Genomic DNA, 23,847 nt, shown 5'->3' on the forward strand with positions numbered 1-23,847 from the left:
TGATTACACTAGTTGGGGGGGGGTACTTCTAGTTATTGTATTATTGTTTATAACTATTAACTATGATATTTTTATTTTGCAGAGAATGCTGTAAATTTTGCCTGGACAAAATTGTATAGCATGTTTTTTTTTTCTGGTGTGTTCTAAAAATATATGTAGGGCCAGGGATTTAGCTCAGTGGTTTCGCTGCCTGCTGCGCAAGCGCAAGGACCCAAGTTCAATCCCCAGTACCAAAAAAAAAAAAAAAAAAAAAAAAAGTAAGGGTTTGAAAGGAGTAGTAAACTTGTAGTAGGCAATGGTCAAATTGTAGATTCCCTGTTTTGTATGTAGGACTGTATCAAAAATAGTTAACCCTTGAATGTCTCTGCATTGATAGATATATCCAGGTCCCCCTCCTGGGACTATAATCAGATACTTTTGCTCAATTTAAACACTTCTCTTGAAATTGTGATTAATTCTGCAGCACTAGTTATCTACATCATGTCTTAGGAGAACTTAGCTTTTGAGGCTTTGTATGAGCTGCATGTGAGTGTATTAAGAGAGAAATATACTTTATTTTCATTGAAACAATTTGATCTTTATTCTCTGTGTATATATGTTGTAGTATTATAGCTCTTAGGTGCAGGAAGGGACATTATATACATATTTATAGATCTGATCATTAACACATTTATATTATATAAAATGTATTTATAACACATATACCATTTATATATTCCACATAAATTTACGTATAAATTCATATGCCATTTATAATATTTAGATTATATAAAATTCCTATATAATTAATATTAAAATATATAATTATAAACATTTATAGTTCCTTTCTATATCTAAGGGCTAGAATAACAAATAGAAGTAATCTAAGTTCTGTTTGTGGCTATTTATAAGATAAATACCATGTTGAACCTGGTACAAAACACAAATTATGAGGTAGGAATCTAATTAGAATTTTGAAATAAACTATTTGTTACTAATTATTTCTCTTCTAATTCCTAAGAAGTGAAAATTAAAATTATAATTGCCATATTATAAAAGGATCTTGCTTTATTTTTAACATGTGAGATCTGAATAGTATTTAAAATTGTGTTGGCCTGGTGTGGTGGTGCATGCTTGTAGTCTCAGCTATTCTGGAGGCTTAGGTGGGGGGACCACTTGAGCCCAGCAGTTCAAGACCAGCCGCGGCAACATAGTGAGGATCTGTTTGACAGTAAAATAAAGTAAAATAAATTGTGACTTTTAAAAATCAAAGTAAAGTGTCTGTTTTTTTCATTGTCAGCATTTACAAGTAGGGAAACGAGAAGTCCTAGGAAATACTATTTCTATTCTCAATTTTTAATTTTCTCTAAATTCTGTCCATGTAGGCATATGGATACTGACAAGCTCTGCCTCCAAAAAGATGATAAAAACAAATGTATTTAGAAACCAGTAATAAAAAATGAAATTTAAAAATTGTGTAAAGACTTATTGTATAAATGCCCTAAAGATACTTAAGCTAAAAAGTTAGGCATATTTTGTAATTTCATAAGCCATTTTACTAAGTCTTGATTATGTTCATCTTAATTACATTAAGATTCACTTTCCACTTCTATGTCATAGTCATTGTATTACTTGATATCCTAAAAGATCAATATCAAGTATTGAATCATTGTGTCTGTGTTATACAACATTTTTATCTCATTGCTAGTGAATGCAACTTGATTGTATAGCATGTGCCACTTTCAAAATTGGTGTGAAATCTTGAAAGATTAAAAGTTTTAGGCCTTGGAATGTAGTTTAGAGATAGTGAGTGCTTAGCATCCCCAAAGCCCTGGATTTGATCCCCTCCACCACCAAAAAATAAAATAAAATAAGTAAAAGTTTCAATATATTGATAAATGCTGAGGATGTGATGAATTCTTATATTTATATTTGCATTACCTTATATTTTATATCTTATATTTGCATTCTTATATTTAGTATGTTCTTGTGTTTCAGATATAAATTATTAGAAGGAATGAGAATACTGTATTGATAGAAAGTTGATTATGATGGAATTAAATCATGTGTCATCATTGATACATTTTTACACAAATTTGCCAGAATATGTTTGCAAACTATAGATATCACATGTTATGTCAGGAAATTCTGTAATCATATTCTTTCTTTGTAGACTGCTTCTTTTGTTTTCAAATGATTAAAATTATTAGTGATTATTCACCAGTAACCTTAAGATATCAAGCCTAATTTTTAAAAGTTCTTCAAATATAGAAATTGTGTGCTTTTTATTCCTATGAATTGAAAAGTGAGAAAATAATGGTAGTTATTAAAATGAGAACAATAAAAGGTGCTTATTTTCAAAGAAAAAAATAGAAAAAAACAACAGCAATTCAAAAACAAATAGAAGTAGAAAGGAATGTTTTTCCAGTTCTTCTGCTTAAAGTTGTCTTGCAACTTCTCAATAGAATTCATCTTAAAAATAGCAAATTCTTGTCTTGCTAATGAAATCAATGTTACACATTTTTTTTTTTTCTAAAAAACACAGCTCAGGGTCTCTTCTCCAGTAGTGGATATTGAGACCAGGGATCTCTGAGCTACATTCTCAAGCCTTTTTCTTTTTTAATTTTGAGACAGTTTCAGTAAATTGTCCAGGCTAGCATCAAACTTTCTAATCACCTTGCCACAGCCTTCAGATTAGCTGGGATTATAGGCATGCCCTCCCATATCTGTCATAAATTTAAGATTTTATTATTTGGTTTTGTATAACTTGAGTGTTTATATCCTTACTATTCAGGTAGTGTTTCTTGCTTTTTAAAACCCATGACTCCTTTTGAATTATAAAATATTTTGTTTTTAAATTTTTGTTAAGATTTATAAAATAAATTAGTTCTTGTGTTTAAAAAGAAAATTAAAGCACGTTAAGTATCATTTTTTTCAATTCTGCTTATCTTCCTTTTATACCGAGATGGCTTTTATAACTCTTTCCCTCTCTTTTACCAAGACTATACTAATTAGATATTGCAGTTTAACATTCATGTCCCTCAATTGAGGAAAACATAGAATATTATCACTTTTTATGTAGGTAAGAGTTGGTTCACAAAAATCCAGCAAATGAGCTATTAAAGATACTTCATTTCCCTAATGATTTGGTCCTATTTTATTGTTTCTTAGGGGTTAAAATTATATATGTACATAATATACATTTAGATAGTATTATAATCCCACATAGATATTTCAGTTTAAAACTAAAATATAAACTGGTAACAAAAAGTTTCACTTTTTTCACAATTGTGAGTCAGTTTCATGGTCACATTGACTGTGCTTTTCTGAGTTGAGCAAAACAAAGTGCCTGTGATCTTTACAGTGTGGACCCTGTAATTCTGCAGCACTAGTTATCTGCGTCATGTTGTAGGAAAACTTAGCTTTTGAGGCTTTATATGAGCTGCATGTGTGTATTAAGCATCAAGTGCTTCTGACCTTTAAACTTTTTTCTTTTGACATTCTAGACCAGGACAAAGGAGTGAAGCTGAGTCATCATTGTCAGAGTTTTACATCTAATTGTATCCCTTATGCGTGTTTTCTCCTTTTTCTTGTAGTGGAGTGTGGCTCTAAAATAAAATGTATTATATTGTACCAAAACATAGACTAGTGGTATTTGCCCAGCTGAAGTTTTTGTTTTCCTATTCACATTATTTATCTACTTTCACTGTTTTTCCAGTAAGATTCTATACTTCAGCGTTGTACTCATATGTTAAGTTAGGTACAATGGTTGCCAAAAAAAATAAACACAGGTATGACTTTAAGAGGATACGTAGTCATATCTGCTTGGGAAAAGAACCAGTATCATTTTTGATAAATAAAAATGGAATTTTTTATTTTTAAAATTTCTGTCTCCTGCTAGCAGAGACAAATAAGTAAATGTGAGGCTTAGAATCTACTCTTTTTCTTTTTTCGTTCGAAAATCTGGGAGGAAAGAGTGAGATCTAAGAAGAAAAAGATTTTGCTTAATTTGGGCAGTATATTTAGTGGAAGCTTATTATTTAGATTTTTTTTTTTTTTTTTGTACCAGGGATCGAACTCTGGACTGCTTGCGAGGCAGGTGGCGGAACCACTGACCTAAATCCCCGGCCCTTATTTCAGAATTAAACTGGGTCCTAGCTTTACATGATTATTTTTCCTTAATTCTAATATTTAAAGTTGTATTTCACTCATTTTCATTATTAAAATCCTAAAGAATTACATTTTCCTTTAAGTTGATTATATATACGCAGTTGGTTGTTAATGTATTTAATTGATATTCCAGTTTGACCTATTTAAAGTGATTCTCTGTGTCTGTGTAACAGTTATATAAATGTTCCACATTAAAGCAGGTTAGATGTTATCATAACTTACTGACTGGCTAGGCCAGTCTCTATCATTTTAAATGTAACTCTAATCCGTAAAGTTTTTTTGTTTTTATTATCTGCACGTGGCTGTCACTGTAAAATGTTTAGTGCATTAGGCACTATAGTAACCAGCAGAAGTGGTTCCACGTGTTGGCTTTTGCAAGGTATTGCAAAAGTCACTGTGTACCCTTTTCTTGACATGGTGTGGCATGTCAGTTTTCAAATGCCACGTGCAAGTTCGAGATTTTGAGATTGGGACTAACGTAGAAAGCTTGGGGCAGCAAAATATTTAAAAATTATTCTCTGATGGCCTCAATGATTGTATTTTAAGGGTATATAAAGCTTCGAATCCCCCTCTCGAACAGATTGTGAAGACTGCAGAAAGAGAGTTGGAATCCAGTTACACAAGTATAATAAAGAAATATCGGTCTTCATGGAAGAAGAACAAGATTTACCAGAGCAACCAGTAAGTATTTCCTTTAACAATTTAAAGCTAATTATAGAAAAACTAATCTTACGAGATTTTAATTATTATTTAATTGTACATACTTATAAATTCCAAATTAGAAATGAAAATAAAGACTTCTTAATAGTTTTCCTCTAAGAAAACGGTGTTATATGTTCTTAAACTCATATTTGGCTAGCTTAATGCTAAGGAGTCTGTTTAGAAAATTCAACATTACAGAGTGAATATTGTATTTGGAAATGTCATTTAAAAAAAATCAGTGACTAGTGTTACAATTTTTAAAAAATAAAAGAAGACTTCTTTTATTTTCCAGAAGAGGTTACCAGTTACACAGTGTATCACCATTTCTACCAGAAAATTTTCTTTTTTTTTTTAATTTTTCTAATTGACTTAATTTTTTAAAACATAGTAGTGTGGAAAATATAATTTGACCATCAGTATTGTTAAAAGACCCTAGAGACTAGACTGATCCTAGAAACTAGATTGAATTATAAATTTTAAATGTGTCCAGGTGATATGGGTCTCTTGCCTTTCCATGACTTCTTTTCAGGACTTTTGTGTTTTGATCCTTAACATTGAAAAAAATGGAAGTAGTTGCGTGTGTGATAACTTTTATGTTAAAGGGTCTTTTTCTTTTTTTGGCAGTATTGGAGATAACCTCGGGGCCTTGTACATGGTACACAAGTGCTTTACCTTCCCAGCCCTTTTTTAATTAAATTTTTATTTTTGAGACAGATCTTGTTATGTTGCCTAGTCTGGCCTCACACTTGTAATCCTCCTGCCTCAGCTTCTTCAGTAGCTATAGTTAGGGGCCTTTGCTACCATGCCCTGCTAAGGGTCTTTTCCTATTTTCTAAAGTTAAATAAATACTGATTCAATTTGCTATCCTGAGTGGACCTCTTGGATTTCATATTAAAAAAGAATAATTGGTGGTACATTATTTCTCATCTTTATGAAAAACCAATCTAGAAAAATTTGAATTTTGAAAGCAGATAATATTCTCTGAGTGTGTGTGTGTGTGTGTGTGTGCATTCTTTTTTTTTTTTTTCCCCCTCCCAGTACTGGGGATTGAACCAGAGCTTTTGCACCAAGCTACATCCACCACCCCTTTCCTCCATTTTAAATTCTGAGACAGGATCTTGCTTAGTTCCTAGGCTGGGCTTGCTTTTGCACCAAGCTACATCCACCACCCCTCTCCTCCTTTTTAAATTCTGAGACAGGATCTTGCTAAGTTCCTAGGCTGGGCTTGAACTTTACCATCCTCCTGCCTCAGCCTTCCAAAGTATTGGGATTGTAAGCCTGTGCCACCATATGGGGTTTCTAAATGTAGTCTTTACATCGCAAAAGGACAGACAGCAGCTTCCATTTAACTAATGGCATCTTTTAATATATTTTTAATATCATTCTTTATGTTAAGAATTATATACTGTGCAGGAGATTTAGCTCAGTGGCACCACACCTGCCTCACAAGCGCAAGGTCCTGATCAATCCCCAGTACCAAAAAAAAAAAAAGGATCAGAAGAATTATATACTGTTAATTACTTTGCTATTATTCTCTTGGCCCTTTCAGTTGAGGTAAGTATAATACTAATAAGACATAACTAGTAGAAAGACTTTGTGAAACATTTGAAATGTAAGCCTCTATCCTTGGGACAGTAATAATATTAGTATGTTAAAAAATATATCCTGAGCAGTATACTTGTATATAGTATATACACCATTGGAGCAAAGAGCTGAATTGTAGGTGCTAAATGTTCCAAGGAAAATTACATCATTGAATGTTTAATGTAAGATAAAAGTCTGCTCATATTTTCAAAAGAATTTTGTGTAATTGTTGACATAACTGTTGAAATGGGAATTGTTAGTTACTCCTTACCTATTGAAGGTAATGGGAATTGTGAGGCTGACTTGTTGACAAGTCATCTTTTCTCTTCTGCCTTATTTTCTTATTCTATAAAATGATCTGCAAAACCTGGTTGTTACTTCAGAGGAAGGTAAGATGTTGAAGCACTAAAACCCAGTTTTCTGCTGACCATATGTGTAAACGGTTATCTCACAGAGCATTGTTTTCCTTACTGATTTATGTTCAGGTCTGAGTTTACAAAGGTGACTGTGTGATAACATGGAAACAAGACGGAGCATAGTGTTTAGTTTAAATAATTTCATCAGGCTTTGTGGCCTAGGGGCTGTTCCCTGTTGCACGTTCAGATTGATTTAAGGCAGGAGAAATCAGGGCTTGGTATATGAGAATTAGGTAGAGGAAGTGGTTCAGACTGTAGGCTCTGGATCGCAAGGGAGATATAAACAATTTTGGCTTTTGGGCCTGTAACTAATGGATGGCAAATAGACCAAAATAGAATCTAAGAAAACACAGAACACTTATTAACTATTAAAAATAGAATAGAACCAAGCATGGTGGCCCATGCCTGTAATCTCCACACTTGGGAGGCTGAGGCCGGAAGACTGCACAAGCTCAAGGCCAGTTTGGGCTATATAGTGAGCTCAAGACTAGTCTGGACTACATAGTGAGACCCTGTCTCAGCAATAAAAGGAACAGAACAGAACAGGCTGGGCGTGGTGGTATGCACCTTTAATCCTAGCCCTCAAAAGTGAGGCAGAAGGATTGCTGTGAGTTTGAAGCTAGTCTGGGCTACATAGTGAATTCAAGGCCAGCCCGAAGTACATAGCAAGTCCCTGTTTCAAAAAATAAAAAAGACACCCCCTTTGTCAGAGACCAGAGGAGAATTGAGGCCTAATTGGCCTCCTCTGTGAGCACAAAGGAGAAAGACTGGGCTGGGGATTTAGCTCAGTGGTTCCACCGCCTGCCTCACAAGCACAAGGTCCCAAGTTCAATCCCCAGTACCAAAGGGAAAAAAAAAAGGAGAAAGACTGCTGGGGTGATTGCATATCGCAGGTTCTAAGGAAAAGTTAAGACACCTGAGGTTAAGTTATTTACCAGAGTATGTACTAATGGGCATTGGAAAGCAGATGAATCTTGTGTTACTTTGATTGCTTGTACCCATGTTAGGGTGAATAAAGGCAAGATGAGCCAGATGCTGGAGGCTCTTCTGCCTACTAAGAAGTAAGTCCCCTGGCTGCCGTCATGTTAAACTGATTCTGTCATTCTTCCTCCTCGTTTGCCCCTGGGTCTGGGAGAACAAAGTAGCTAGTCTTCGTCCTGGAACAAGGCCAGCCACAGGTGGGTTGGCTACTGGTGGGACCCCAATGGAGGGCTGAGATCCAGGGTCAGCCACACCCCCGTCCAAAAAAATAGGAAAATGTCAACTGGGTGTGGTGGTTCACACCTATGATCCCAGCACTTAGAAGGCTGAGGCAGGAGCCTTGCCATGAATTCAAGACCAGCCTGAGATACGTTGTGAGTTCAAGAGCAGCCTGAACAACATAGAAAGATCCTGTCAAAAAACAAAAGACTAGAAAATGTCACACGGTGAAGAGAAAATTAACTTGTCACAGGCTGTAGATATCTTAAAATATGAATGGAAAGAATGGCTGTATCCTGGCTGATGGTAAACCAAGAACTTTTTAACCCTCTTGTTTACCTGTACATAGGGAAAAATGTTACTGATGGGCATTATTATTCACATTGTTTTTTGTTTACTCTTACTGAATTATCCTTTCTCTTGTTTCTCTGCCACCTGCTTGTTTTATCTAAAGATTATGTTCAGATTATCATCACAATGAAACAAATCTTTTTAAAAAATGTATTGAGTTTATTGGTACATTTTAGTTATACTTATAATCACATTCATCATTTGGAATGTGTACCTGTATATGAGATATCTTGGGGTTTTTTTCCCCATTCCCCTGCCCTTCCTTCAACACCCCCTCCACCCTTCCCTATATACATACACTTTGTTTCTGTTTTTTCCTTCTTTTCTTGAATTTTGTTTCTTTCCCTTCTTTCCTTTCCCCTGCCCTCCTCCCTAGTTCCCCTTCCCCTTTGAAGATTTTCTTCCTATTTCACAATATCTATTATACATTTTGTTCTTCATTTATACTTTCAGTTTCTCATGCCAAAGAAACAATTCAGTATTTATACATGTGTGTCCTGTTTCACTTACTAGTATGGCCTCAAGGTGCATCTATTTAGCTATTAATGTCTCAAGTTTAACTTTCTTTATGGCTGAGTAGTGCTCCATTTTATTAAAAAAAAAAAATCTTCTTTATCCAGTCACCAGTTGATGGGAATTTGGGCTCTTTCCAAGATTTAGCTATTACAAACTGTGCCGCTATAAATGTTTGTGTGCATATATTGCTGTGGTATGATGCTTTTAATTCTTTTGGGAATATACCCAGCAGGGGAGCAGCTGGGTCAAATGGGACTTCTAATCCTAGTTTTTTGAGGAATTTCCACCTTGATTTCCACAATGGTTGCACCAGTCTGCACTCCTACCAACAGTGGAGAAGTGTTCCTTTCTCCTCACATCCCTGCCAGCATTTGTTATTGGTTGATTTCTTGATAGCCATTTCTTGAGTGAGATGGAATCTCAGTATTATTTTCATCTGCATCTCTCGAATGACCAGTAATGTTGAACATTTTTTCATATGTTTATTTGCTGCTGCTTCTTCATCTGAGAAATGTCTGTTCATTTCAGATGCTCATTTCTGGATTGGGTCTTTATATATATATTTATATTTATATTTTTTGGTACTAGGGATCAAACTTGTGTCCTTGCGCTTGCACAGCAGGCAGCGAAACTACTGAGCTAAATCCCCGGCCCCTTAGATTGGGTCTTTAAATTTGAGGGGGAGGGTCTCATTTTTTTTTAAGTTCTTTATTCTAGATAGTAGTCCTTTGAGGAACAGCTGGTAAAAAAATTTTTCCCACTTTGTAGGTTGTCTCTTCACTCTGTTGGTGGTTTCTTTTGCTGTGCAGAAGCTTTTTAATAAGGTGAGATCCCAGTTGTTGATCTTTGTGCTAGTTCCTGTGAGACTGAGATTTTGTTCATAAAGTCTTTTCCTGTGCCAATGTCTTCAAGAGTTCTACCTATCTTCCAGCAGGTTTAGTGTTTCTGTTTTAATATTTAGATCTTTGATCCAGTTTGATTTTAGTTTAGTGCATGGTGAAAGATATGGGTCTAGTTTTAATCTTCGGCAAGTTGAAACCCAGTTTTACCAGTTTTATTAAAGAGGCTATCTTTCCTCCAGTGAAGGTGTTTGGCTCCCTTGTCAAAGATGAGGTGGCTGAGTATGTCTGGAGTTGTTTTGGCATCTTCTAATCTGTTCCACTGATCCTCGGGTCTGTTTCTTTACTAATACCATGCTGTTTTTATCACAGTGGCTTTGTTGTATGGTTTCAAGTTGAAGATTGTGATACCCCCTGCCTTGTCTTTGTTGCTTTTGGTATTCTCGATCTCTTCTGGTTTCAAATGAATTTATGGATTGTTCTCTCTAGTTCTGTGAAGTATGCTGTTGGGATTTCAATTGGGATTGTATTGAATCTATATACCAGTTTTGGAAGTGTGGCCATTTTCACTATATTGGTTCTTCCTACCCAGGAACAAGGGATGTCTTTCCATTTTCTGATATCTCTTTGATCTCTTTTTTCAGAGTGCTGTAGTTTTCAAAGTAGAAGTCTTTTACTTCCTCCGATAGATTGATTCGTAGATATTTCATGGTTTTGGATGCTGTTGTGAAAGGAATTGTTTTTCCAGTTTCTCTCAGTGAGTCTGTTATTCGTGTACAAGAAGCCCATTGAGTTTTGAGTGTTGACCTTGTATTCATCTACTCTATTGAATCTGGTTATTAAGTCTAGAAGTCTTTTGACAGAGTTTTGGGGGTCTCCTATATAGAGTATTGTGTCATCTGCAAATAATGACAGTTTAACTTCTTCCTTTCCTATCTTTATTCCTGTTTTTCTTTCTCTTGTTTCATTGCTGTGGCTAATGTGAAACATAAATCTTAACCTTAATTTCCCTTCATTGCTAACCAGTCCTCAACCTGCTGCTATCAGAAATGATTCTCTCTACAATCAGGAATTATTGGACTTAACTCACTCAGTCTTTTTTCTGCCAGTCTTGTCTTTTTCAACTACTCTGAAAGATTAGTTCACGTAGCTGATATGAAGTTTATATTACTGTCCAAACTGGAACTCTTGAAAAAGAGTGATAGAGGACATAGACCTGATTTGGTTTTGGGGTAGGAGGCATAAACCAAGACTGTTCCTTGTAAACTGGAAGCATTAACAAACTCCCTTAAAGCTCTACAAATTCCTTTGTGGCCACTTGAATTCAAGTTATAAAAAGATACAAATGTGCTGGATGTGCTGTCAGATGCTTGTAATCCCATACTCTGGGAGGCTGAGGCACAAGGATCAAAAGTTCAAGTCAAGGGCCAGGGATTTAGCTCAGTGGTTCCAGTGCCTGCCTCGAAAGCAAGCGCAAGGTCCCAAGTTCAGTCCCCGGTACAAAAACAAAAAAGTTCAAGTCTAGTCTGGGCAATTTAGTGACTTAGCAAGACCTTGTCTCAAAATTTGGACAAAAAAATTTAAAAGGGACATAAATGCATAGAGAAAGTTTTTGGAAGGTTCTACACCAAGCCTAATACTGATTGTTTCATTCAGATGTAGGGTGTGATAGCTCTTTTATAGTTTATTCTATATACATCTGTATGGTTTGGATTTTTTTCCCATTACTGCTGCATAAGATTTTTTTAATTCATTAATTTTATTGGTACATTTTAGGTATACAATATGCTGACATTCATCATTGAGAATTTGTACCTTTACATAATATATCATGGTTCTTATTTTTTCCCATTCCCCTGCCCTTCCTTCAGCCCCTCCACACCTCCCTATTTGCAAAGACTTTGTTTCCATTTTTTCTTTTTCTCATATTTATTCCTTTCCTTTCTTTCCTTTCCCCTACCCCTCCCACTTAAAAACAATAAGCATATATGCCTTTTATAGTTAACCTTTGTGTATGTGTGTGTAGTTGAACCCAGGGATGTTCTACCACTGAGCTGTATCCCCAGCCCATTTTTTTGATTTTTGAAACAGGGTCTTGCTTAATTGCCCAGGCTAGCCTTGAACTTGCAATCCTCCTGCTTGGGCCTCCTGAGTAGCTAGGACAGTAAGTATGAATCACTGTGTCTGGAAATATATTTAACTCTTTATTTTTCAGTACTGGGGATTGAACCTAGGCTTTTGCCCTGAGTTATAGTCCAGCCCTCTTTCTTATTTTTTCATTTTGAGACAGAGTTTTACTGAGTTACCCAGGCTAGGCTTGAACTTGGAATTTTTCTGCCTGAGCCTCCTAGAGTTCTGGGATTATAGGCATGCACCTTCATTCCCAGCCTGAATTTAGCCTTTAAAAAGAAGACCTAGTCTTACTGTAGACAAAATAAGTGATACTGTGATTATAGACAAAGTATAGTCTAAGCTACAAATAGAAAAGGGATGAAGCTTGGGAAACGTTCTTGAGAACATCAAAGAAAACTTTTAGCTGGATATGGTGCTACATGCCTGAAATCTCAGCACTCTGAGAGACTGAGGCAGGAGGATTGCCGAAAGTTTGAGGCTAACCTAAGCTGCACAGTGAGTTCAACACCAACCTAAACTACACAACGAGACCCTGTCTCAAAAAAACAAAACAAACCAAACACCCACCCCCACCCCCGCCAAAAAACAAAAAGATTTTAGTCTGATTTAGAAGCAAATATCTAAGTTTTAATCCTTCACATTCATGGAAGTTTTATCCTATAGACATAAAACTTACAACATGATTGCCAAGTCATTGTTTATTTTCTAAAAATCATAATCAGAGAAGTACTTAAAAAGAAATGTTGCAGTGTTTTGTTTGTTTTGCTTTATATTCAAAGGTGATAGCAGGGAGAAACTAGGTGGTAGAAACTGTAGACTTACGCTGTCTTAATGCTGATTAACAACAGTATTCAGAAGCATTATTGGACAGATGTTCATGGATACTTAGAAAAAGATATGACCCGCAGTCATCAAGAGCTAGTGATCGATAGCTTAAAGTTTTAGGATATAAATACATTAAGTATCTATGTGATACTGGAAATCTGGAAAAATATTTTATTTTGTTTATTTATTTTTGAGACATGATCTTATGGTACCCAGGCTGGCCAAAAACTTGAGATCTTCCTGCGTTAGCCTCTCATATAGCTGGAATTACAAGCTGGGTACACCACCATGCCCAGCAATATTTTAAAGTGTCAAAGGATAATAGTGTTTCATCTTCAGTAAATTGCAGTGTGAACTTTTTTTGTTTTTGTTTTTCTTCTCTTTTTATGTGCTGCTGAGGATGAAATCCAGCTGGTTTTGGACTCCGGGCAGTCCTCCTACCACAGTTTCCCAAGTGCTGGGGTTACAAGCATGTGCCACCACACCCAGTTCAAAAATTACTGCCTTAATATTTTCTCCAGGAAGTTTACCTGATCTACTATCTTACTGTGTCCCTACATTCCCAGGCCACTTCCCCCCGTAAAAAGACTTTGTTCGGTGTTCCTTCTGTGTGTACACAGCATCTTATACTTCTGTCAGAATCTACAATCTCTTTGTCTTATAAATTATCTGCTTGTATTTCTTTTTAACTGGACTGTAGGTTCTGTGAGGTTAAGATCTGTATTTGTTTTACCATTATGTTCTCTGTCAGGAGGACTTGGTAGGGAATAGTCTATTGAATGAATGCTAGGATGACTATGAACCAGAATTCTCATTGAATGAATGGTAGGATGACTGAACCAGAATTCCATTAAAGATATGTATTTAACAGTGGAGAATTTATTGTAGGGTAATTACCAACTGAGGCAAGGCCACTACTTGCTACAACATAAGGTACATTTATAAGCCAGTAACAGTTGTTTATTATGATCAAGTATTATGTACTACATATAATTGGCATACACTATACTTTTATAGACTGGCAGTTCAGTACATTTACACCAGCATCCACAGACCCCATTACAATGTCTACAATGTCACTAGGTGATAGGAATTTTTCAGCTCTCCTATAATCTTACAAGACCACTGGTGTATATTTAGTCTGTCATTTACTGAAACATTGTTACAAGGGCATGACTGTATTTTAAAAATTTGCTCCAGGGAGTTGATTAGCTAAATTTGTCAGTCTATGACTCTAATAAAATTAAGACTGTGATAAATTAGATTCTTGAATGCTCTTAATTTTCTTTATGTGGATTACGGTTTGGAGACTATAGACAAGTGATGGTGAACCTTTTTAGAGCTTTCAGTGATAACAGCCTGCTGTGGCACATGTACCATAAGTTTGCCACCACTGCTATAGACTATTTTGGGTACTTGACCAACCAGCTTACAAATGCTTTTCTTGATCATAAAGGATCTTTGATGAGTGAAACATAAATTCATTTTCACTATTGGCAAAAGTACATTATCTGACCTTATGTAAATGCTATCATTTTCAGGTAGGAAGCACAGAACTTTTTTTTTTCTGGTACTGGGAATCAAACTCAGGACCTTGTACTTACCAGGCAGGCGTGGTACCACTGAGCTATATCCCCAGCTCTACCAGAACATTTTGTAATGAGCTCACCTGGGAATTTAGCTCAGTGGTTCCGGTGCCTGCTGCACAAGTGCAAGGTCCCGATTTCGATCCCCGGTACAAAAAAAATATATATATATATATATAAATATAAATATATATATAAATATAAATATATATAAATATATATATAATGAGCTGATATTTTGTCATTTATGAAACTATGTCAGGCAGATAAATTAGATAAATTTTTCTTGTCTTTAGCTAGTTTCTAGTCAAAACATTGTTTCAAACATTAGGTCAGATAATTTCTCCTCTATCCTTTCTAGTGAGATTATGTTATACATTTATAAAACAGATTCATGATTTGCTTACTGTCCTAGGAGCCATCATCCTCATGTTTGGTTTCTTCTGCGTACTGTTGTACAAAGGCTTTACATATTTGTGTAATGGTCCTTTATGTCTTTTGGATTTAAGCATTTGCTTCAAATGCTTGTGTAATTTTGTTTATTAAGTTCAGGAGATATTCCTCTCCCCTTTATCTTTTTTTGGTACCTTGTGAACATTAAGGCAGCTTTGACTATAACAAGTTTAGATGCCATTAAAAAAAAGAGAGAAAGTGGTTTTATTTATTTTTTGGTTGTATATTCTCACGAATAAATGTCCATGAAAAATATTATAGGCCTCGAATTTATTATTTACGTTGTCAAAAATGTTAATTTTAATCTTAATAGCCATGTTACCAAGTTACATGTTTAAAATTATCTAGCAGAATTTCTGCCCTTTTTCATTAGCTTGAAACTGTGCTTTTAAAGATTCATAATTTGAATGGCTAAGTATATTGCATGTTTCTTTTGCTTTTTCTTCTCCTTTTTTGAGATAGGATTTCTCTGTATAGCTCAGGCAGGCCTTGACCTCACTTTGTAGCCCACGCTGGCCTGAAACTTGTGATCCTCTTGCCTCAGCGTCCTGGGAGCTGGGATTTTAGGCATGTGCCACCACACCTGGCTGCATGTTTTTATTGCCAGTTATTCTTACCAGAGAGCTCTAAAGTCAGATTGTAGTGGGATGGAAAATATTGGGGGGAAAATTGCATCAGTGTTGAACATGTACAGACTTTTCCTTATTATTCCCTAAACAATATAACAACTATATACATAGTATTTACATTGGATTAAATGTTATAAGTACTATAGAGATTATTAATTAAGTACATGGAGGATATACATAGGTTATGTGCACCATTTTACCCGAGATTTGAGCATCCACAGGGTTTGGTATGTGCTGTTCCCCACAGATACCAAGGGAAAACTATATTTGAGTATCTAATGTGGTTTCAAAAACGAATCACTGTATTGACTTCTTTATATATTTATTTTTATAGATGAAAAAAGCCAAGATGCAGGAACCGGGAGAACAAACTTTAAGGTATGTAAATTTGAAGTTCTTCTTAATGATTGTATTAGTTACCTTTCTGTTCCTGGGACAAAATGCTTGACATACTCAATTTAAAGAAAGAAAGATTCATTTTGGCCCACAGTTTCATAGGTTTTAGTTCATGTTTAGCTGGCTTAAGGGCAGAAATATTATGGCGGAAGGGAGTGATAGCAGAAAGCTGCCTGCACCATAGCAACCAGGAAACAGAAAGGGAAGGAACCCAAGAAAAGATACATCTTTGAAAGGCATGCCCCTAGTGACCTGCTTCCCCCAGCTGGGATCCACCTCTTAACAGCCTACTCAGCAATGAATTCGTCAATAGGTTAATCCACCCATGAGGTTCACACCCTCAGGGTCCAGTCACCTTTCTAGGTGTATTTTAATCCAGTCAAGCTGGCACTCCAGATTGACTTTCATAATTGTTTACCTTCTCTTTTTCACATGCTGATTAGTGTCTGGGCAGGCTTCGGGTTGACTGCCCTCTTTTTGCTTCTTAACGTCAGCCTTTGCCTTTTGAAATTATCTGCTTTAACATTAAAATTTCCTTCCAAGACAGGATTGCTTGAATCCATTAGTTTGAGACCAGCCTGGGAAACATAGTGAGATCTCATCTCAAAAAACAAAAAAATTCCTTCCAAAATGACTATTCCCCAAAATACCTATGCTGGGTTTTTTTTTAATGCATTCAACATTTATTAATATATACTGGACTCATTTTAGATATTCGGCACGCTATACCATATAGGGAAGACCTGAAGATGAAAATGAAAAATGCCATATTAATATACAAAATAAGCCTAAGCCAAGATAAGTGAAATTGAGAAATTTGTTATTAACTATCAAGTAGATATGAAATACCTTAGTCATTAGTTCCACTCCCCAATAGAAAAAAGGGTGAGGGGTATAACTTAGTGGTAGAGCACTTGCTTAGCATGTCTGAGGCCCTGAGTTCAACCAACAACAATCAAGCACTTACCTATCCAATTATTTAAATACAGGATGACCAAAAATTGCATATTTTTTCATTAATTTTTATAATATAACTGGAAATCAACAATTTTATCAAATTTATTCAATACAAGAATCAACTGGTTGAAATGCACCTGCCCGAGTGACACTGGGCATAGTCAGCACATAAATAAACGTGCTGCTTGTGTGACATTCAGGGTAAACTGTTAAGTGGTTAAAAAGGAAAAGATAGGGCCGGGGATTTAGCTCAGTGGTGCCACCGCCTGCCCCGCAAGTGCAAGGACCCGAGTTCGATCCCCAGTACCAAAAAAAGGGGAAAAGATAAAAATGAAAGAAAGAAAAAGAAGCAGCTTTTTATTTCTCATGTGCTCTGACTCCATAATTCCTGGTATTTAATTTTCTACAATTATTACCTCTTGTCTTTTGTCTACCAACCATGTGAGCCAGTAACTCCATCACTTCTAGCACATTCACTTCAGAAATTCTTTTACCACTCCACATTGTAATCCTGGCTCATTTATGCTAGAACTGCCATGGTGGCCATATGATGTCTCACACTCCCAGTTAAATGATTATTATATTTTCATTATTACTCATTTACCCTTCCCTCAAAAAGAACTTGAATTTCTTCCTTGTGCTGCTTAAATTTTAAGATTTACTATTATCAGTCCCCTTGTCTCTTTTGGGAAAGGGTACTAGGGCTTGAATTTAAGCCCTTCACACTGAACTACCTCCTCAACCTTTATTTTTTTGAGATAAGATCTTACTCAGTTGCCGAAGCCTAAGCCTGAGGTGTAGTCCTCCTGCCTTAGCCTCCCAGAGTGCTGGGATTATAGGCATGTACCACTATGCCTGGCTGCAGATGTTCTTAACTTCCTCTTTTTTCCTGTGTCATACTTATCTAGCAAAATCACAACCTTGGTTAAATTATGTTTGCCTTTTCCATGCATATTCCAGTCACCCTAATATTATAAGAGAAAAACACAAACCTATACCGGCTATTCTTAGTTTCTATTTTTCTCTCTCCCCACTCCTTACAACCACTATTCCACTTTCCTTCTCGCTGGGGTTGACTACTCTTAAACACCTTATATAAATGGAATTATACAGTACTGTATTTATCTTCTTGTTTTTGTAAAGGCTGAATAATACTCTAGGTATATTACATTTTGTTTTTGCATTCCTCTAATTTTGTTGATAATAAACAAGAGTTCTACTGATTGAGAAGGAGTTTTTTTTTTTTTTTGGTACTGGGGATCGAACTCGGGACCTTGTGGTTGTGAGGCAGGCGGCGGAACCACTGATCTAAATCCCCGGCCCCTGAGAAGGAGATATTTGTGATACTCATCTTTCTAAAGTTTGGGTGTTTTCATTTTTTTTTTTTTTGTTCTGTTTTGTTTTGTCATTTTATTTTGAGCAACTTCATTTTCATGATACACATTGTTAAGCAAAATTTATGTTTATATAGCCCTGAAAGTAATTTTATTTTGAGGCAGTATGTAATTTCTCTAAAAATAGTAATAGAGTTAATTTACTGTCCTAGCACTGTGTTTCTGTTTAATTGGTAGATCCTGAGCTGAATAAGTTGTATGTAAAGGATTTTACTGTCACATAAGATTCTAGGACCAAAGGATCTTAGGGAACTGGTCCAGTGTTTACTAAGCCATACAAATATCTTCTAAGATACAGTATCTAGAAATCTAGAAATAGTCTTTAACAATGGGTATAGTGGTGAAGCCAGAGTATCCAGGTGTGCACGGAAGACAAACCAGTCACTGCAGTTTGAAATTTGGTCAAGTTTTATATAATTCCTCATGGGAATTCTAAAGCATAAGATGAGGCTCAAAAGTCCTTATTTTTGTATCAACAATTCAGGTCATTATAATGATTCAGCCAGCTGGGAAAACACTGATATAACTACTCCATATTATTTCTTTCCTCACCCTTCACTTCTTTTGGTCATTTCTTGGTTGTTATATTAATTGCTCTTCCAAAAATGTAAGCATTTGAATAAAGACATAAAAATAAACTTCATCTGAGGACTTAGCTTTTAGAATTAAATACTTCTGAGATAGCCATGGTGGCATACACCTGTAATGCCAGCACTCAGGAGACTGAATCAAGAAGATTGCCAAGAGTTCAAGGCCAGCCTGCGTTACATAGTGAGTTAGTTCACAGGGCCAGGGATTTACTTCAGTGGTGCCACCACCTGCCTCATAAGCGTTAAGATCCTGAGTTTAATCCCCAGTACCAAAAAAAAGCAAAAACAAAAACATAGTTCAAGGTTGGCCTGGACTACATAACAAGACCCTATCTCAAAAAACAAAACAAAGATTAAATACTTCTGAGGAAAAGTTAAACTTTCAAAACATACCAGAAAACCCTCTATTAATAATACTTTAGTATTGGTTATCAGTTTCAGAAATATGAGCGCTTTTAATGTTCCTATGTAGAAGCTAGCCTTACCTCTGATTAGTCACCCTTTTCTTTTCAGATATATGACATCCCTGATAGATTGGCTTTACCTCTCCCTGGAGTAGGAGAGAGAAAGAAGTTTCTTACTAGAAAGCATGAATGTGGAAAGGGATCTTGGAGTGGAAAGAAGTTGTAATATAATGGTTCCAGTTTATAGTGTACTTGATATGTTCCAGCTTTGCTTTAAATATGTTTTGTATAAACAACCCAGTGAGGTATGATCTATCTTATCCTCATTGACAAATATACTAGAGCACAAAGGTCAGTGACTTGCCCAAAGTCATAGTAGTTTTTGAGAGACGGAATATGAACTTGAGCTGTCTAGCTCTAGAATCTGTGCTCTTAGCCACTATGTTATACTGGTAGGGAATAACTAGAGAGTGGGATGTAAAATAGAAGAAGGAAAACATTGTGTGGGACACAAGTTGGAATAATCTCTGTTCCAGAATTTCACTCTAATCTTCCCAACATTACAGTATCTAAGTGACTTGCTCTCCCAGTTTGCATGATTTACCTTTTAGAATTTCTCTTAAATTTCCTAAGTTAAAAACAAAACACAGCCTCAGTGGTAGAGCACTTGTCTGTCATACATGCACACCTGGGTTCACAAAAGAGATAGAGTGGATTGAACCATTTTAAGGATTCAGAATCTCTACTTGGAAATAGGCTTGTATAGTTTGTAAAAACGTTTCAAATGATTATGATTTGTAGCTAATTAAGAACCATTTCTGAAATCAGGTGACTTCGTGTACTTTCCTGTAGAACTCTGGAACCAAAGTGACAGAGTACACAGAATGGTGACTGTGGTAAATAATAATGCATCATGTATTTCAAAATTATTAATAGGTTTGAAGTGTATTCACCACAAAAAATAAGTATATGATGTGATGGATTTGTTAAGTAGCTTGATTTTTATCATCCCACAATGTAAACAGAATCAAAACATTACATTATTCCCTCTAAAGACATAATACACACAATGTTTTAAAAAGTGACAGCAGTGTTTTAGATGTTTGGAATTTTTCTTTTAGCATGTTTTTAAAGAAAAGTTTGGCTTGTAAATGACTTAGATGGAGTTTCTGAGTAATATGAAAACAGTTTTTTAAGGGTCTAGGAATCTGAAAAAGGACAGTAGAATTCTGAGGGTACCAACCCTGGCTCTAACTTTTTTCATGTAGGTACTAAAAACCAATGAGAATATTATGAAGATTTATTTACCTTGCCTTTTACTTGTATAACGTAGGAGGAAAAGAGCTTGATCTCATCACTTTTAGCAATGCAGCAAATCAATCAGGGGCTAATATATTTATTTTGGTTCTCTCAGTCAAGTAAGCAGCCCAGACGTCAGTGATCAGAAACCTGAAACATCAAGCCTTGCTGCAAACCTTACCATGTCAGAGGAAAGTAAGTACCATATTTTGCGCATGATAGAAGGGGCATTCCTATGTGCTCTTCTTGTGTAGTTGGGTTTCACTGATTGCCTAGATTGTCTCAGAATATCCAGAAAGATCTCCTCTCCTTGTGTGTATGCTCACTTGTACTGTCCTGTAAGTTTTATCACCAGGCTGGGACCAGGGGTTTGGGGTTAACTTGCTCAGAACCTTCTCCCCCAGGAATCACACTTGGTGATTTTTTTTGAGGTTGGTTGTTTTGAAGATAATAGTACCCTATTCAAAATCAGAGACATTTGTGGCCCAACCCTTGACTACAGACAGGGCAGTTGATATTTTTCTGCCTTTCTAATAAAATGAAGTGACCTCATCTGTCAAATCTTGGCCAAGAAAGAAAAGCATTCCCTTGAGCCCAAGATTGATGCTAGACTCTGAAGGAGATTCACCTCAGTAAGATAAATCCCCCATATACCAGTTCTCACTCTCCTATAGGACAGTTATATGTATATATTAGGCAGAATCTTTGTGGAGTGTTCTATTATTTTCTTGTGGAGACATAGGCTTTGTGTAACATACCTACTTCTCCATATTGGCTCCATGGGGAAAGTAGTCCATCTTGAAATTAAATAGCTATGCCTTTCTATTCTATCACACACTTTAAAAGAAGAAATTTATGTAAGTCTTTTTTAAACAGAGTCACTTGTTTGGGGACTATTTCCTCTCTTAAGATAAGTATCCTTAGGGGCTGGGGATTTAGCTCAGTGGTTTCGCCGCCTGCTGCGCAAGTGCAAGGACCTGAGTTCAATCCCTGGTACCAAAAAAAAAAAAAAAAAAAAAGATAAGTATCCTTGACTTTCTCTACTTTTCATGTATTAAATAAAGTATGACTTTTTAAAAAAAAAGATGTCTTGAGTTTTGCATATTATTTCCTCAAAGGCGATTTTAGGTCTCAGTGTTGTCAGACTTTTAGCATAAGACATAAGAATCATCTGAAATGCTTGTTTGTAATATACAATTCTAGCCACACCTTCAGAGATTTTTTTTCTTCTTCTTTTATTGGTACATTTTAGGTATGCAATACATTTACATTTCTCATTGGGAACTTGTATCTTTACATGATGCATCTTGGTTCTTATTTTTTTCCCCATTCCTAGCCCTCCCTTCACCCCTTCCACCCTTCCCTATTTACAAAGACTTTATTTCCATATTTCCATTTTTTCCATTTCTCATCATTTTTCCTTTCCCTTCTTTCCTTTCCCCTGCCCTTCCCACTACCCCTACTCCTTTGGACCTTTTCTTCCTATTTTGCATTATCGATTATTTATTGTAATCATTGGTACATTTTAGGTATACAATATAATGACATTCATCATTGGAAATTTGCACCTTTACATAATCTCTCTTGGTTCTTATTTTTCACCCTTGCCCAGCCCTCCCTTCAACCCCTCCATTCCTCCCTATTTACAAAGATTTTGTTCCTTTTTTTCCATTTTCTCATATTAATTCCATTCCCTTCTTTCCTTTCCCCTCCCCCTCCCCCTCCCTCTTCCTTCCCCTTTGCCCCTTTTCTTCCTATTTCACATTACCTATTATACATTTTAGTCCTTATTTACACTTTCAGTTTCTCACACCAGAGAAACTATTCAGTATTTATACATGTGTGTCCTATTTATTTCACTTAAGAGTATCGCCTCAATGTGCATCCATTTAGCTATAAATGTCTCTAATTTCTCATTTTTTATGGCTGAGTAGTACTGCGTTTTATTTTTTAAAAAACACATTTTCTTTATCCACTCTCCAGTTGATGGGCATTTGGGCTGTTTCCAAGTTTTAGCTATCACAAACTGTGCTGCTATGAACATGGGTGCACATATATCGCTGTGGTATGATTCTTTTAATCCTTTGAGGAAGATCCCCAGCAGTAGAAGAGCGGGGTCAAATGGGACTTCCAGTCCTAGTTCTTTGAGGTATCTCCATACTGATTTCCACAGCGGTTGCACCAGTCTACACTCCCACCAGCAGTGGAGCAGGGTTCCTCTTTCCCCACAGCCCCGCCAGCATTAGTTATTGATTGATTTCATGATAGCAGCCATTCTTTTTGGAGTGAGGTGGAATCTCAGCATTGTTTTCATTTGCATCTCTTGAATGACGAGTGATGTTGAACATTTTTTCATGTATTTATTTGCTATTTCTACTTCTTTGTGTGAGAAATGTCTGCTCATTTCAGATGCCCATTTTTGGATTGGGTCTTTAAAATTGGGAGGTCTGATCTTTTTAATGTTCTTTATAGATTCGAGATAGTAGACCTTTGTCTGAGGAAAAGCAGGTGAAGATTTTTTCACACATTGCGGGTTGTCTCTTCACACTGCTGGTTTCTCTTGCTGTGCAGAAGCTTTTTAATAAGAAGAGATCCCACTTGTTGATTGTTTGTGCTAGTTCACGGGCAACTGAGGTTTTGTTCATAAAATCTTTTCCTACACCGATGTCTTCAAGAGTTCTACCTAACCTCTGTTCCAACTGGTTCAGCATTTCTATTTTAATATTTAGATCTTTAATCCATTTCGATTTTAGTTTAGTGCATGGTGAGAGATACAGGTCTAGTTTTAATCTTGGGCAAGTTGAACCCAGTTTTTCCAGCACCATTCATTGAAGAGGCTATCTTTCTTCCAGTGAGGGTGTTTGGCTCCTTTATCGAAGATGAGATGGCTGAGTGTGTCTGGCATTGTTTCTGCATCTTCTAATCTGTTCCACTGGTCCTCAGGTCTGTTTCTTTGCGAGTACCATGCTGGGTTTTTTGTGTTTTTTTTACCGTGCTGTTTTTATCACAGTAGCTTTGTAGTATAGTCGCAGGTTGGGGATTGTGATACCCCCTGCCATGTGTCTCTTACCTAGAATTGCTTTTGTTATTCTGGGTCTCTTCTTGTTCCATGTGAATTTTTGGATTGTTTTCTCAAGGTCCGTGAAGTATGCTGCTGGGATCTCAATTGGAATTGCATTGAATCTATATAGCAGTTTTGGAAGTATGGCCATTTTCACTGTATTAATCCTTCCTACCCAGGAGCAGGGGAATCTGTCCATTTTCTGATAGCATCTTCAATCTCTCTTTTCAGAGTGCTATAGTTTTCAGAGAAGAGGTCTTTGATTTCTTTCGTCAGGTTGATTCCTAGGTATTTCAGTTTTTTGGATGCTATTGTGAAAGGAATTATTTGCCCTATTTCTCTCTCAGTGAGTCTGTCATTGGT

General features: G+C 36.1%; 1 protein-coding gene across 11 annotated transcripts in view; it reads left to right on the plus strand.

Moving 5' to 3' along the window:
• The window catches only part of Eya3 (EYA transcriptional coactivator and phosphatase 3), a 109,272-nt gene that overhangs the window by 24,624 nt on the left and 60,801 nt on the right, over positions 1-23,847 (plus strand). For 6 of the 11 annotated variants that reach the window (XR_015452762.1, XR_015452763.1, XM_004850741.3 and 3 more), the window contains 3 exons: positions 4,730-4,830; positions 15,718-15,761; positions 20,539-20,618. Coding sequence is in view for 9 of the 11 variants with exons in the window: in XM_004850741.3 (XP_004850798.1) it covers positions 4,798-4,830; positions 15,718-15,761; positions 20,539-20,618 (157 nt within the window). In the remaining 2 variants the exon portion in view is untranslated. Of the gene's footprint in view, positions 1-4,695; positions 4,831-7,858; positions 8,030-9,723; positions 9,743-15,717; positions 15,762-20,538; positions 20,619-23,847 lie in introns of those variants that run through there. The other 5 variants (XM_004850742.3, XM_087215456.1, XM_087215454.1 and 2 more) reach the window with 4 other exon arrangements.

Source organism: Heterocephalus glaber, unplaced genomic scaffold (assembly GCF_053883595.1).
Source record: "Heterocephalus glaber isolate CG9 unplaced genomic scaffold, H.glaber_assembly_v1.0 deba00001452, whole genome shotgun sequence".
NCBI lineage: Eukaryota > Metazoa > Chordata > Mammalia > Rodentia > Bathyergidae > Heterocephalus > Heterocephalus glaber.